The 16476-nt window shown below is 33.9% G+C and overlaps 1 protein-coding gene across 3 annotated transcripts in view; it reads left to right on the forward strand.

The window, feature by feature from the left end:
* The window catches only part of Ube2q2 (ubiquitin conjugating enzyme E2 Q2), a 61361-nt gene that overhangs the window by 25131 nt on the left and 19754 nt on the right, over nt 1–16476 (forward strand). For 2 of the 3 annotated variants that reach the window (XM_046427881.2, XM_046427880.2), the window contains 5 exons: nt 1086–1142; nt 5557–5697; nt 7751–7835; nt 9404–9464; nt 10648–10738. In XM_046427881.2, coding sequence (XP_046283837.1) covers nt 1086–1142; nt 5557–5697; nt 7751–7835; nt 9404–9464; nt 10648–10738 — 435 coding nt within the window. Of the gene's footprint in view, nt 1–1085; nt 1143–5556; nt 5698–7750; nt 7836–9403; nt 9465–10647; nt 10739–13058; nt 13295–16476 lie in introns of all 3 variants that reach the window. The other variant, XR_006848100.2, reaches the window with a different exon arrangement.

Genomic DNA, 16476 nt, shown 5'->3' on the forward strand with positions numbered 1-16476 from the left:
TTTTAGTTTAGGTATGTTCTTTACACACCAAAAATAGTCTGGTTTGGAATATATAATTTAGGGAAATGAAGAAAGGATGAATCACACTATTTTGGGAGCTGCTGCTTGCTTGCTTTTGTCATTCAGTTTCTAAGAGATGAATAATAAATATCTAAAAAGATGCAGATTTAATACAAATATAAGTTTATTCTGCATTGTGGGTATGTGTTTGTGCCCACATAAAATTTTCCAGCAGAATTATATCTTCTGAGATAATGACTTTCGTAAGAATTACACTATCAGAATAGCTAAGAGCGGATGTTTAGATACTGCTGAGATTTTTGTTGGTTTGGTTTGGTCTCTAGATCCTAGTTTCTTGATCTCAGACATTCTGAGTACTAACCTAAGCTCACCTTCATGGTTAAAGATGTATGTCTACACCTGTGCCGTGGCCTAGGAAATTTGTCCTTTTGAAAAACTTTGCCAAAACTGTATATAAAGGCCTTTCCTAAAAAACACTCAGATTAATTTGAGTATGAACAGTAAATTGTGTTTTAGGTATTTTCTAGTTAAGAATGTTTTTAGAAAGAAATTGGCTCTTTAGTGAAGTGATTATTTTATAGTTTTTAGTTTTGTGAAGTATCTACTCCTTTATAACACATCTGGCCTTTTTAAATGTGAAGCAGTTGAATTTGTATAAAGATTCAGGCTTTTCAAGTTAAAAAAAAGGATATTTAAGGAATCAGTGGTTTAGTATTGACCTTCTACACATAACCAAATAAATAAAATAATATTTTAAATTAGCTTATGTTTAAATTTTTTTTTCAGTTTTATATTTGACTTATTGCTTTTTTTATTCCTAAGGCAGCGGTTAAAATGTTTAAAATTATTTTTAGAAGGCCAACAAATGTATTTTTCAAATCAAAGCTAGATTTTAAAATAAAATTTTTAATAAATTGTTTTAATGTTAGTAAACCCTCTGTTAGTGGACTGCAGTGATGAATGATTGATAGTTTGACCTTAAAGCTGTGGTACTGGTGTTCTAATATACTCAGCATGTGTCTATTTGTTCTGTGTAGAACTGGTAAATTATTTCTGTATTTCAGAATGGAACAACAGAAGAAGTGACTTCAGAAGAGGAGGAGGAAGAAGAGATGGCTGAAGTAGGTATTTTATGTAAGAAAATAATTTCATAAATATCTTCATTTGTGAACATTTCAGTTATCTTTTTTAAATTTTTAATTTTTTAAAGGTATTTGTTTTTTAGTTGTAGTTGGACACAATACCTTTATTTATTTTTATGTGGTGCTGAGAATCAAACCTAGGGCTTCCCACTTGCTAGGTGAGCACTCCACTGCTGAGCCACAACCCCAGCTCCTTCAGTTATTTTCTTTACTCTCTTTTTAAAACTAATGTTAATGTGGAATAATGAAACACATGTTATATTTGGAATGGAATATAGTTTCTAAACTCTGGCTTTACCTCTAATTAATGATAGGCGTTTTTAAAGAAAAATGAAATTATGGCATTTACAGGTAAATGGATGGAACTAGAGAATAATCATGCTAGTAAAATAAGCTATCCCCAAAAAACTAAAGCCAAATTTTTCCTGTGATACGTGGGTTCTGATCCATAGTGAGGCGGGGTGGGGGGCGGGAATAGGGAAGAATGAAGGAACTTCAGTTTGTGTAGAGGGGCATAAGGGGACAGGTGGGGCTGGGAAGGATGGTAGAATGAGACAGACATCATTACCTGCCATTGTCCGGCTGGGAGAAATAACCGGGAGATGACAAGCAACTTGAAGGTTGAGGCGGGAACTACTTTATTGCGAGTGCACTGAGTGGGAACTGAACGGGAACTCAAAGTAGCGGGTACCCTAGGTAGCAGGCACCGCTTCTCTGCCGGACTGCAGAGGTACATATACCCAACTAATTACACACAACTTAACTTAATTAACATAAACTAGATACAGCAGTCAGTCATTAAGAAATCCTTATCATCTTAATGGCTCGCTGGCGTTGGCTCAGAAACCACTCCTCCTAGCATACTGCCAGGCGCCATCTTAACTTGGTTGTGGCCCTCATCAATTACCCTATATACATGTATAATTACACTAGTGGAGTGACTGCACCATGTACAGCCAGAGGAATAAGAAGTTGTGCTCCATTTGTGTACAATATGTCAAAATGAATTCTACTGTAAAATATATTAATAACAAAAATGATAGGGCTTTGAGCAAATTATTCTGACTTCCTTGAATTTGATTTTTCAGATTGTAAGAATTTGCACTAAAACTATATTTACATTTAATAGTAATCAATATTTAACTCATATTTGGTTATTTTTAGTGAAAACTACTGGGTTTAAGAAGTTTTTTATTTTTTTCTTCTGATTAGTTACACGTGACAATAGAATGCATTTTGACACACCATACATAAATGCAGTATAACTTCTCATTCTTGTTGTAAATCAAACTGGTCGTGTAGTCATATATGTACATGGGGTAATAATGTCCGACTATTCTACTATTCTTCCTACTTTCATACCCCTTTTCCCTCCCTCAGGCCCCTCTGCCTAATCCAAAGTATCTCTATTTTCTATTTCTATATCCCAAGTCGTGAATTAGCATCTGCATATTAGAGAAAACATTTGGCCTTTGTTTTTTTGGGATTCAATTTTATTTCGCTTACCATATTTTTCAGCTCCATCCATTCACCTACAAATGCCATGATTTCATTCTTCATTATGACTGAGTAATATTCTATTGTGTGTGTGTGTGTGTATTTTATATATAATATATATATATACCGTGTTTTCTTTACTCATTCATCTGCTGAAGGGGATCCAGATTGGTTCCATAGTTTGGCTATTGTGAATTGAGTTGCTATAAACAATGATGTGGCAGTGTCACTGTGGTATGTTGATTTTAAGTCCTTTGGACTTAAAATTGTGAAGAGTGGGATAGCTGGGTAAAATGATGGTTTCATTCCAAGTTTTCTGAGGAAGTTTTACATTTGAAAAAAGGAATTTGAGAACATTTTAGGGACTACTCATTAGGAACAAATGATACAGTCTCTTGTAGAAAAACCATCTAAGAACTTTATTTCAGTCTGTTTTGTGGTCCTGTACTTAGACTACTAGAGACTAGGTAATTTCTTGTGACTCCAAAAGGCTGAGAAGTCCAAGATAAGGTGCTAGTATTTGGTGTCTGTTGAGGGTCACCTTGCTGTGTTCTTACATGGTAGAAGGCAGAACGATGTGACAGCGGGTTAGCCAATGCTGTGAAGCCACTTTTATAAGGGCCTTAATTTCATTAGTGAGGAAGGAGCCCTTGAGGTCTAGTTATCTCTTTAAGGCTCCACCTCTGATATCGTCACATTGGTGGTGAATTTTGGAGGGGACACATTTAAACCCTAGCAAATTTAGTGGAGCAAATTTCAAAGACAAACTAAGTAGTTGTTAGATATATAATTTTAGAGGTTTTTAGGCTCTAAGACTTTTCATTTAAACTGAAACTTTGGAAGGCAGTTCTATGTCTTTGAATAGACCAGATAAAAAAATACATGGATTCCATGGTCTTGACTTTAAAAACTTTTTTTTTTTTGATCTTATTAATTCAGGCTTTTACCTTATTTGAAAATTTTTAATCTAAAATACACTTTCAGAATGCCTCAAACCTAAAGAAGTAGTAGTGGGCTTCTGGAAGTAAATAATTCTCAAAATTGTCCTGTTGGAATGACTTTTTGGAGTAAACTGTTTAATGTTTCCTTGCAGTTCATTTTAGGTGAAATAAACTTCATGAAAACATTAACCCATTTTGTTCCATCGTCGCAGATGTGGAATAACCTGTAAAAATTTACAGTATATAATTACATATAGTATAATAATAAGTATATAATTATATAATAATGTATAAAAGCTCTAGATTGTGATTTCCAATTTATTTTATTGTACCTAAATATTCACAGAATTTAAAAGTTGGGACTTAATGGGTTAAACCTTTTCAATGGGTTTAGTATATAATGAAGTATAAACATTGTACTCAGAGTTCAGATATTTTTCATTTTTTTCCTCACAAGGTAAAACAGTGGACAGTAATGCTTAGGAAAATCAAGAAGGGTAGGAGTCTAGACTTAATTAGTGACAGACATTTATATTTGTATACTTATTGATAAGAATGTCATTAACAGGGAGTAGTATGACAAGATATTGTTTTAGAAAGATAATGATTAATTTTCTCTGGGATGTGCTGATGAGGATTCAAGTGGCGTTTTATGGATAAGAATGTGATTGAGGGTGAAGAGGTAGGAAGAAGAGAAAGGCTAAGGGCATTTATGAGAACTCTGCAGGAAACAAGGATAGGAAGGAAGATTATGGTTCAAAAGTGCTCATCATAAGAGAGTTTCATGAAATGGAGTCATGGGCTGGGTCTGAATAAGAACAGAATGTCGTAAGGCCTGAAGGTACGGCATTCTAAGAAAGAGACCCACAGAGTCTGGACACAAGGTGGTCATTAGGTTGGTCTAGAAATCACAGTGAATTAGTCTGCTTGGAAAAATGAAGATTGTAATTAGAAATTTTTGCAGTTGAAGTAGAGAAAAGCTAGATACTTGAAAGAATTAGGATTTTAAAAATCCTGCATAGATTTGTATATGTGTAAGAGCAGATAATACAGGAAAAAAGGGAGCAAAATGATGTGGTAAAGATGTTGTTCTAGGGGTGGTATTCAAATTCTTTTTCTAATAAAAGTAGGTGGAAAAGCAATAAATATTCATTCGGAGGTAACAACTGTTGTTAACATTTTAGTATGTCTTTCTAGTTGTTCTTTTTTTAGTACTACTTTTGGTATAATTGAAATTCTGTGATTTCCATTTTGTATTTTGTATTTTTCATTTGAAAGGGTTTTTTTTTTTTTGGATACAGAAGAAATAATTATGCTGTGTTGGTATTTTAATTTCCTTATAGTACTCCATTGAATTAATGGTTTTACTGTGTTTGTAACATGCAGATTTTGTGTTTGCTTTTGTGGTTATTAAGATGAAAAGGCATGGTTATGTCTAAAGTGTGTGTTCACATTTTAGACTGGTCAAAGTTAGAATTCTAAAAGTCAAGTTTCTGGAACAAAGTATGAATACTTAACATTTTTAATGTCTGCTGCTAAACTGTTTCAGAAGTTTGTTTCATGCAGATGGTATGTACCTGTAGTCCCAGCTACTTGGGAAGCTGAGGCAGGAGGATTGCTTGAGTCCAAGAGTTTCAGACCAGCTGGGCAACATAAGGAAAACTCTAGTTAAAAAAAAAAATTCTTAATTGATTTATAAGATGGCATACTTGGTAACAGTCATGATTTTTATAAAACTTAGTTCTGCCTTACTCATAGTCTGGCTTTTAAACAAAACATAGAATATCATAGAAGGGAACCTTTTGAATTCAATTCCTCTCCACCTCGCTGTTGAATGGATGCAACCTCTTTTTCCTGTTCCTTTTTATTCTAGTCAAGAGTAACTTAACTTTAGGGATAAGAAACTACTAAAGAAAAATAACTTGAATAAGCTATTATTTTTCTTCTTTTTGTAGGATATAGAAGACTTGGATCATTATGAGATGAAGGAAGAAGAGCCTATTAATGGGAAAAAGTCAGAGGATGAAGGAATTGAAAAAGAAAATTTGGCAATATTAGAAAAAATTAGGAAGACTCAAAGGCAAGACCATTTAAATGTAAGTGTGTATAAATATCTAGAACCTGGACTTTTGTGGTTAAGTAATTATAGATAATATCAGGCAATTCATTCGGAGACCAATCTTAGATGGTCTCTTCTAACCCTGCTTGTGTATTCAATCATATTTTTTTGACGAGCCACTTTCTACTCTGGTCATCTACTCTTTTCATCCTGGAACCATCTGTGATCTTGTTGTGTGCTCCCCTTTTCCAGCCTGTTCATTGTTTTCTTTGCTTACCCTCTTCCTTGTGGGATCTATATAATCAGATTCAGTCTCTCCTCCAAAGTTCTTACTATTCGGTTTCTTTTTCCTCCATGAATCTGACTTTTGGTCTGTCCTGCCCTGACTGCTTCACACCTCTTTATCTGAAGAAGCATATGGGGGTATGAAATGAACACCGTTTGGTGACAAACATGCCTTTGTGACTTCTGTTTCCTCAACTGTAAAGTGTGGGCAAATAACACATACCTTTTGGATGCCTGTTGGGAGAAATAAGAATGTGTACATGTATATGCGTATATATAAATGTGTGTGTGTATATTTATAGACATATGTAAATAATTCCCAAGAGAAGGAAACATCAAAATAATAGTCTGGCTCTCTAATCACTCATTACCACCTGCCTTGTATTATTTCTTTTTAATTGATTTTAATTTTTTAAATACATGACAGCAGAATGCATTACAATCCTTATTACACATATAGAGTATCTATATCTCTGTATATAAAGTATATTCATGCCAACTTATGCCATTATACATGTAGTCTTTTTTTTTGCATTACAATTCTTAATACACATATACCACAATTTTTCATATCTCTGTATATATAGTAGGTTGACACCCAATTCGTGTCTTCATGCATGTACTTTGGATAATGGTGTCCATCACATTCCACCATCCTTGCTAATCTCTGCCTCCTTCCTTTCCCTCCCTCCCCTCTTCCCTATCTAGAATTCATCTATTCCTCCCATGTTCCCCCTTCCTACCCCACTATGAGTCAGCCTCCGTATATCAGAGAAAACATTTGACATTTGTTTTATTGGGATTGGCTAACTTCACTTAGCATTATCTTCTCCAGTTCATCCATTTACCTGCAAATGCCATGATTTTATTCTCTTTTATTGCTGAGTAATAGAGTTATTTCTTAATTCCATGAAATCTGAGGACCAGTTACTTTGTCTTAGGCAAACACAGGGAATGCATTGTTATGCAAGTAAGTGCCAAGATTTGTAAATAGTTAGAAAATGCTTCCTTCTTCAGTCTTATTTAATGTTAATTTAATATGGCATATCTTTTTAATATAATAAGGAAATTTAGCTAACTACATATCTTGATTATTAAAATAAGTTTGTGGTAATTGAATTAATGATTATACTTATATATCTTTTGATTGACTCCGGTTAAGATGCGTTATAGTCAGAACAATTACAAATTATTGAACACTTTTCACTTGATAAACACAATGTTAACTACTTTTTATTTTCTATGCCTTCTCATTAAATTTTTATAGCCACTGTATGAAATAGATGATCTTTCTTTATATTTTAGAGATGTGAAAACTAGGACTTAAATCAGTTTAAGATCACCTAGTTAGGAAATAATATCTTTGTACTGTTTTTTCCCTTTAAATGTAGTATAACCTTTAAAATCTTTTAAATTTTACATGATTGAAATTTCACATGATAAAAGAATAGTTCCATTCATATTCAGTCTTAGGATAAGATATCGGCACATTTTTCTCTTTAAAGAAGTCCCAGTGTAATTCTACACTGTTACAGAGTCCATGATGGTCTGGTTATGTTGGGTAGACTCACCCTTACCCCCCCAGATTATAAGAAACACTAAATGAACCAGACTTATCCCCCCAGTTTTATAATCCTTTGAAACTTGATAATCCTTCATTTAATTGAGCTTTTTTCGACTTCTTGAAGTATAGAATGGTAATTCATTTTTACAAACTCATTGTAAACTTTTATGTTAAAATCAAATACCTTAAATCTAATTACTTGCCTCAATAGACCCTGTAAACAGCAAGTTTTACGTTTCAGGGTGCGGTGTCTGGGTCAGTGCAAGCTTCAGATAGACTTATGAAAGAGCTCAGGGACATATACAGATCACAGAGTTATAAAACAGGTAAGGACTCCTGGATTTCTACTGTCTCTGTTCTTTTGCTCATTTCTATTTTCAGCTTATGTCATTTCATATAACTGGATAGAAATAGAAATGTTTATTAACTTTTATAGATGCAAAATTCCAAAAGATGTAGGAGTTCCAAAAGATGTAGGAGATAAGATAGGATGAGTTAAGTTTTTGGATCAAAGAAAACGTTTTTTATAGATACATCATGTTTTCACCTTCTTCCTGATCTTTTTGAAAAAGCATAATATTGCTTTGTAAAATTTTTTTTAAAATTTTTTTTAGTTATACATGGACACATTATCTTTATTTTTTTGTTTTATTTTTATGTGGTGCTGAGGATCAAACCCAGTGCCTCACAAGTGAAGCAAGTGCTCTACGCTTGCTGAGCCGCAACCCCAGCCCCTTGTAAAATGTTTTAAGATTAAATTTTGTATATTTCATTATGCAAAGAGAATTTTGCCAAAGTTCATTTTTATTAAAAATAATAAACTCTTGCTACAGAGGTAGTTATGGTACTATTTTAAAAATAGATGGATTTTTTTTTTTCTTTCTTTTTCTTTTTTTTGCCATTTCATAGTTTGACTCTTTCTTACCCAGTAAGATTTGAATATTGTGGAACCTCTTTAACTAAAAGTAAACTACTTGTTAGAGTATTATTAGGGAGAGAACTGATCTTTGGGGGGAAAGATAGCATTATGATCTATTCAAGAATCCCCAGTGATTATTTGAAAATCATTAGAATTGCTTAGAAGCTCAAAACAACCCCTCCACTTAGAGTGCATGATAAGCCGAATTTGAGTTATCAGAACTTTGAGTACCCCAATAGTTTTTCTTACGAGAAGTCTAAAAGTTCTAGCTGTAGAAACCTAGACAGTTAAGTGTTTGGATACTAGTTTTATCTTCAAATGTTAATCAATAACTTAATTTGTTTTAGCATTGTTTATACCAGCAAAAAAAGAATAATCAGATAGTAGGTAGAATTAGTTGAATTACCACATTTTTTTTTTTTTTAGTTGTAGATGAACACAATACCTTTATTTTATTTACTTATTTTTATGTGGTGCTGAGGATCAAACCCAGTGCCTCACACATGCTAGGCAAGCGCTCTACCACTGAGCCACAAACCCAGCCCCAGAATTATTACAATTTTTGAAAAGATTGACAGTATAATTTATGTATACTGACTTGGAGAGATGTCCCAGAAAGTTTAAGAATGATCATAAAACAATATATGTAGGATTCCCTTTTTTTAGAAATGTTTCTTCATATACATAGAAGAAAAGTCTTAAATACATATGATTTTGTGTAATCTATTTTTTCTTAGGTAATGGTAAACAGTTTCTGAATTCATTAAAGAATCTTCTTAATTTATAGCTTTAATTATCTGTTAAAGGTATAAGAGACTTAGTCCCAGTGGTCAAATATTTACAGTATAGTGGAGGTGTTTCATTTTTTAATAGCAAAATTTATAGATTTGTTGACTATTTAGTATTTATGCTTACACCAGAGTAATAGTTATGCAATCAAATGAAGAATAACCAGCATGCCTTTTATCTTTTCAGGGATTTATTCAGTGGAACTCATAAATGACAGTTTATATGACTGGCATGTTAAACTGCAGAAGTAAGTGGCTTTTTGGTGCTAAACCACTCTTTGCAATGTCAGACTATCACAAGAAAGTGGGTTTTTTGCTTCTGTTTTGACACCTTTATAATACAGCTTTTATTTAGAACTTTAGACCTTATTTCTATGGAAATAAGGTTGTTAAATTGAGTGGTTACTGAGGCTTAGTAAATGTCTGAGAAAGAGGTACCAACTGTGAAATAGTGGTTCACGGACTTTGTGACAATGGCAACTTAAAAACAAAAGTGTATTCAGTAACCTAATGAGGGCTGGGGTTATAGCTGAGTGGTAGAGTGCTTGCATAGCATGTGAGAGACACTGGGTTTAATCCTCAGCACCACATAAAAATAACTAAAAGGTATAAAAAAATTTTTTAAAGTGTGTTCTGCTACAAAAATTACATAAATATGAGGCCACATTGAGGATAGCTTAAAAAAAAATAACCTGATGAGGCTATAATATAACCAACCCATTTATGTTTGAAATAGGGGATTTGGGTATATTTATATGACTATTAAATATATGACTTGTGTATATTTGTATAACTGCTTTGGAAAACTATTTGGTATAGGAGATATTTGTACCCTCTAGTTCAGGAAGCATATACTTCACAAGAAATGAGTACTTGGGCATGCCAGGAGACAAATTTAGATTTTTATTACAGTGATTGACTTTTCATGGTTTTGTCAGTGACAGATTTCTCTCCTGAACCCCTTGGCTAATAATGTAATTTTAGGAAGGCTTGTTAAAATGTTTTTGAGTTCTTGAGAAAATTATGTACATATGACTATTAACTTTGAATTCCCTTATTAGGATACATTTAGAGGAGCTGGGGTTGTGGCTTAATGGTAGAGCACTCGCCTAGCATGTGTGAGGCCCTGGGTTCGATCCTTAGCACCACATAACAAGTAAATAAATAAATAAAGGTATTGTGCCCAACTACAACTAAAAAAAAAAAAAAAAAAAACTAAGAGTACTACTATTTATCTTTGGCATTTATTCTCAAGGAACTACAGACCATATTGGCCTATTTTTCCTGGGGCTCTAGAGTAGCATTAGAATTTCTTTGTGTGAAACTTACTCTGAAGCTATGCTTTGGCTCTTGGACTGGTTCATATTTGAGTTTAGTAAGAAAAATTCTCTAATTTTCTGTTTGAATTGGCTCTTGTTTTGTTATTCTTAGGGTTGACCCTGATAGTCCGTTGCACAGTGATCTTCAGATCTTAAAAGAAAAAGAAGGCATAGAATATATTTTGCTTAACTTCTCTTTTAAGGTAAGAATATAGTGATGGGACTTCATAGGTTTCAAATGGGAGTGTATATTTGTATAACTGCTTTGGAAAACTATTTGGTATAGAAGACATTTGTACCCTCTAGTTCAGGAATTGTCTAAGCATATACTTCACAAGAAATGAGTACTTGGGCATGTCAGGAGACGTACATAAGAATGTTGAAAGCAGCATTGTTTATAATAGGCCCAAACAGTAAATAACCCAGATTTCAATTAAATGGAGAATTATGGTATTCATAAGAAGTAACACAGCTATATGCGACAAGATGGGTGAATTTTAAATACAGTGTTGAGCAAGAAAAAGCAGATCTCTAACCTGTTTTAAACGGTTCCATTTAAGTAGAGTTCAAAAATAAATAAAACTAGCATTGTGTTGGGCATTCTCAATGGAGGCACTATCACCCCAGTGAGGTGAAAATTGATCCTTGGTGTGAAAAAAAATCCATTATATGGTCCATGGCTCCCCAGAGGGCCACAGAACAAACAAATATGCAGTTCTGTGGTGTCAAAATATAGAGGGGTTGGGTGGGTTGAAATTAGGAAAAATTTTTCTAAAAGGATTTCTGAGGGTGATAAAAATTAAAAGAAGGCTAAGAAATGCTGACATGGATTCATACCTGGGCCAGTAAAACTTATCAAGAGCAAAGATGTGATTACCATACAGGTTAGGATAAGGAGTCCATGTAGGAGTTGAGAGCTAAAAGGGCATTTGTGTGCTCCTTGGATACTGACTGTAGTCTTTCTTGAGCAGGGTGTTGGTTATGTGGGCACATGCCTTACAATAGCCTGTTAAGGTGTACCTCTATATTTTATACACTTTTCTGAATTTATTATATTTAGTAGTTATTCTTAAGATGCTACAAATATTTAAAAAGAATAGCAATGGAATCTATATTAAAATGTTTTGATAAAATGTAGTGGCTTAAAATTTTAAAAATATATTGAATCTTTTGATTAAAAACACTAGGAAGTATCCCTAAGTAGTTACATTTGAATTATATGTAACTTCTTTTTGATTGGCTCTTTTAAATTGTGAGGAAAAATTTACTCAACAATGCCTACCAGATATTTTTTTTCCCTCATTTCAGTTAGGTAGCTTTTATGCATTAGGTGATGGAGGGCTTTAGATCTGGCATCATCTAAAATATCCCTAATCTTCAAGAGCCTATAGTCTTTCTGGGGGAAAATCATTGTGATGAAGGCTGTAGGCCATTTTTGGAGGTTATGGTGAAAAGTCTGGGCTCTCACCTTTATGTAGTAAAGAGCCATTAGAGGTTTTTACAAAAAGGCATAGTTGATCTTTGAGGATTTTTCTTTTTTATTAAATAGTCATTGTGCCTTCAGTGGCATAGCAGAGTTTGGGCTAGAGTACATTTCTGGAGGATAAATTGGGTTTTATAATTTAATCTTGACAAGAAATGCTGACAGCCTGGCATAGGTGGTAGTAGGAGTAGGTGAAAGTAGATGGATATCAGGTGTTTTGAAAGAAGAAAACAAAGACTTGAAAAGAATACTTACAGAAAGAATGGCAATAATTTTTTGAAAGCTTCTTACTTTGGTTTCGTTTGTGTATATTCTGATTTGGGATATCTTATGACTGTACTTCTTGAAATAGCCTAAACTTTTAGTATTTTTTTCTCAGTTTTGTTAATGCAGAAACTATTTCAGTTATTACCTAGGGTTGTTTCCTAGAATGTGAGTTTGGCATGTATTTACTGAAGTTAATAATCTTCACTTTTACTGAATTTATATGTGGCAGTGAATTAAATACCTAAGCAAAACCAACCAGCAAACAAAACTACTGAAAACCAGGAAGGTATTTAAAACAAAACAAAAAAACAAAAACAAAACAAAACAAGCAAACAAAAAAGAACCTCTTGCAAAATATTTTGTCCTGAGAAAATCATTGTTAAATCATATACTCAGATGCCCAACACCAAGCTTAAGAAATAGAAACTTATCAGTACCTTGAAGCTACCTACTTTGTGCCCCTCCCTTTCACTTCCTCCTTGGAAGCTATTTTTATTTTATTGATTGTGCTGCTGAAGATTTGAACCCAGAGCACCCCCTGCATGCCAGGCAAGCACTCTTCCAATGAGCTATATTCCCAGTCCTTTTTATTTTATTTTGAGACAGGGTTTCACTAAATTGCCCAAGCTGACCTTGAATTTGTGATCCTCTTGCCTTAGCATCCTGAGTAGCTGGGAATACAGGTATGGGAGGTCTTTTAAGAGGAATATGAAATCTTGGTCAGGAGGATTTGTGACTGCAGGTAGTGTTTTCATTATTTTTTCCTGCCCTAGGTAGAACTTCAGGGAGGGGACGATCTGGGAGGTAAATGGCTGAAATTCTATTGGATTTGTGTTACTGGACCATGTCTCCTGACAGCAGAAAGAAGGGCCTTTTCTAGGGTTGGAGTGTTTCTTAAGAGACCTGGGAAGAATGTGATTGTCCTGAGCTAACTGACCTTATGAAGAGGACCTTAAACTGAATTGCCAAGTTATTAGTATCGGGATTCACAGACTTTGGAGGATAGCAGGTATGACTCAGAAAGAAAGACTCACAGGAAGGAGCCAGAATTAAATATATTTATGGTCTTGGATATCCATAGACACAACTTGAGAGTCATGGATAATAAGAAAAATAGAACATGAAGTATAACATAAGAATGGGAATGGTACCTGGTCAGCAACTTTGTAAATCTGTTCCACGAGTTTTTTTTTTTTTTTTTTCCTCCCCATTTAGTACTGGAGATTGAACCCAGGGCACTCTACCACTGAGCTATATCTGCAGCCCTTTTTATTTTTTATTTTAAAACAAGGTCTTGTTAGTACAGAGGTTGACCTCAAACTTGCCATCATTCTGCCTGAGCCTGGCACTATAGGTGTGCACCATAGTGCTTGACTGAACACTGCTTTTAAGGAAGTGATTTTTTTCAGGTCACTCTGAATCATTGCACTGAATTCTGAGTTAGTAAAGAATGGTTTAGACAGACAAATTTTGGTTCATTTAGAGAATAGTAGCCAGGATTGGAAAAAAGATTCTATTCCATGTCCTAAGATTATTAAATTTGTAGAATTGGATAGTAGAACATTAGAGTTCATGATAACTTGTCTTCAGCTATTTGTATGACTGTATATTTGGAAGCATTAGTTTTATTTGTTTTGATGTACACAGGATATAAAACTAGAACTAATATGTCAAATTATAAAGAGGCAATTTTCAACTCTCATAAGGCAGTGATTTGTAACTATTTAGAACCATCTGATGTTGTAGTCTTTCAAAAATAGAATGTTATTCATCCTTAAGAATAGCTTACAAGGCCAAAATGTTATATTGGAAATCAGATAACTTGCAAGCCTGAGAGTCTGTTTCTGACTTAGTGTTCTAAGGTAACTCAAGCTTCTATTTAACAGTCACCCTCAAATTTTTTTATTTACTGAACTCCATTTTATTTCTGAAAAATCTTGATTAGTTAAGTTCCAGGGTACAGCATTTTTGGAGCAGAGTCCCCAGGTTTTGATGCAGAAAAATGATTCTGAAGAACTATTTAAAGTGAAGATAGTTCTCAAAAGAATGGGATCACATATTTAAAGATCTAGAAAAAATAGAAGTTTAAATGAGGTTCCACTTTACCATGCTTTGCATCCATGCCTTTCATTATGCTGTTAAAAATGAGTAAATGTTGAGCCCTTATTTGAAAGTAGATTATAATAACTTTTATTAAGGTAGTATCTTGTAGGTAGATTTTCTTTCCAACTTGCAATAGAAATTTCAAGATTATCAGTTTAGCCATCAGAAGTGTGCTTTACCTTCTTCTGTTAGCAGGATTGAATTTTCATAATTTTTATGTTCCTCAGAATCAGTCTTACTTGAGAGTAGGCAGAAGGTGTGAGGTAAAGTAAGTTACTGAAATTATGCTGCTGCTTCCTCTCAGTTAAATAAATTTGGGTGGGTTTTATTTCTTGGAAATAACTAAATGAGAAAAATGTTTGTTTGGATCTCTTGTCCTCAAATTGGTTTTTAAAAAATGCATTAGTTTCCTTTAATTCCGTTTTGTTTTAATGTAGGCATTGGAGATGATTTCTCATAGACTTCCTGTCATGTCTTCATTAAGGCAGTGTGCCATCTCCCTGTCTGACTGCTCTAAGGGAGTGAGGGGCAGCCTTGGTCTTTTCGCCATCAAGGAACTGACCTCTAGCACTCTGCTGTCTTTGCTTCAGTTCATGGAGGAGAAAAGCTCTTATTCTGGAAGTAGTTTCCAATTGTGTGCTTGTTAGCCTGAGAAGTTGCCAAGTTATCTTTTTCCTCATTTTTCGAGGCCATCTATATTTTTATCAAGTATGATATTCTTTGACTTTTTTCTTTGTTTCAGTATTGAGCATTGAACCCAGGGTTGCTCTAACCATCAAGCTACATTCGCAGTTCTTTTTATTTTGGGCCAAGGTCTTGCTAAATTGCTAAAGCTGGCCTTAAACTTGGAATCCTCCTGCCTCAGCCTTCCAAGTCACTGGGATTGCAGGCATGTGCTACTGTGCCTAGCAGTCCTTGACATTTAGTGTTACTGCTGATATTTGGGTTTAAATTTATCATTTTATGGATGATTATTTTTTATTTGTATTTCATGCTTCATGTTTCTCTCTCTGTCTCTCTTTTAAATTCCAGTTTCCCATTACTCCTACTTGGTAGTTGTTAAGTTCTTTTACTCTTCCTTCTTTTTTTTTTTTTTTTTTCCTAGTTATTGATGGATCTTTATTTTATTCATTTATTTATATGTGGTGCTGAGAATCAAACTCAGTGCCTCTTACATGCCAGGCAAGTGCGCTACTACTGAGCCACAACTCCAGCTCTTACTCTTCCTTCTTACCCTAAAATTACAGTACATATCCTTGCCTTGTCTAATATAAATTTGTTAATTTCTATTTCTTCCTTGTCAGTAGAACAACCTTGGAGCACTGTGAGTTCATGTACTCCCTGCCTAACATTCTGTTATTGTCATGCATTTTAGTTCTATATTTATCTAAAATCCTACACTTAAAAAAAAAATTTTTTTTTTTTGGTTGTCAGTGGAGCTTTATTTATTTTTATGTGGTGCTGAGGATTGAACCCAGTGCCTCACACATGCCAAGCAAGCTCCCTACCACTGAGCTACAGTCCCAGCCCCCTACATTTTTAAAATAACTAATATTTAGGAGAATCTGTCTGCATATTTGCTACTTTCAAATTCTTTCTTCTCCCAGGTTCTCATCTGGCATATTTTCTCCTACCTGAATATATCCTTTAGTATTTCTTTCATTGTGGGTCTGTGGATGGGAAAATAAGTATTTTTATTTCATTTTGAAGAGTCTTCATTAGGTTTAGATTTCTAGGTTGGCAATTCTTTATTTTGGTACCTCGAAGATACCATTTTATTATATGTAGACTATTCTTTCTCTTGAAGTACTTACAGTGGTTAAATCTTGTGAAGCCTTTGGTTTTAGAAAATTCTCATCTAGTTCTCTGTTCCATTCTCCCTTCTCCTAGGACTCAATATATGTGATAAACCTTTTCATTATATTGTCTTGTTATTTTTCTACCTTTTTGTTTCAACTTCATTTTAGCTATTTCTGACCTATTTTTTGATCATGGAATCTCTTCTGTACTTACTTAAACTCATCCCTTAAGTTACTAATTGTAGTTATTGTATCTCTAATTTTCAGAATTTCCGTGATTCAAATTTAT

Source organism: Marmota monax, unplaced genomic scaffold (genome assembly GCF_021218885.2).
Source record: "Marmota monax isolate L192 unplaced genomic scaffold, Marmota_monax_Labrador192_F-V1.1 WCK01_AAM20220418_F8-fsc00111, whole genome shotgun sequence".
NCBI classification, from domain to species: Eukaryota; Metazoa; Chordata; class Mammalia; order Rodentia; family Sciuridae; genus Marmota; species Marmota monax.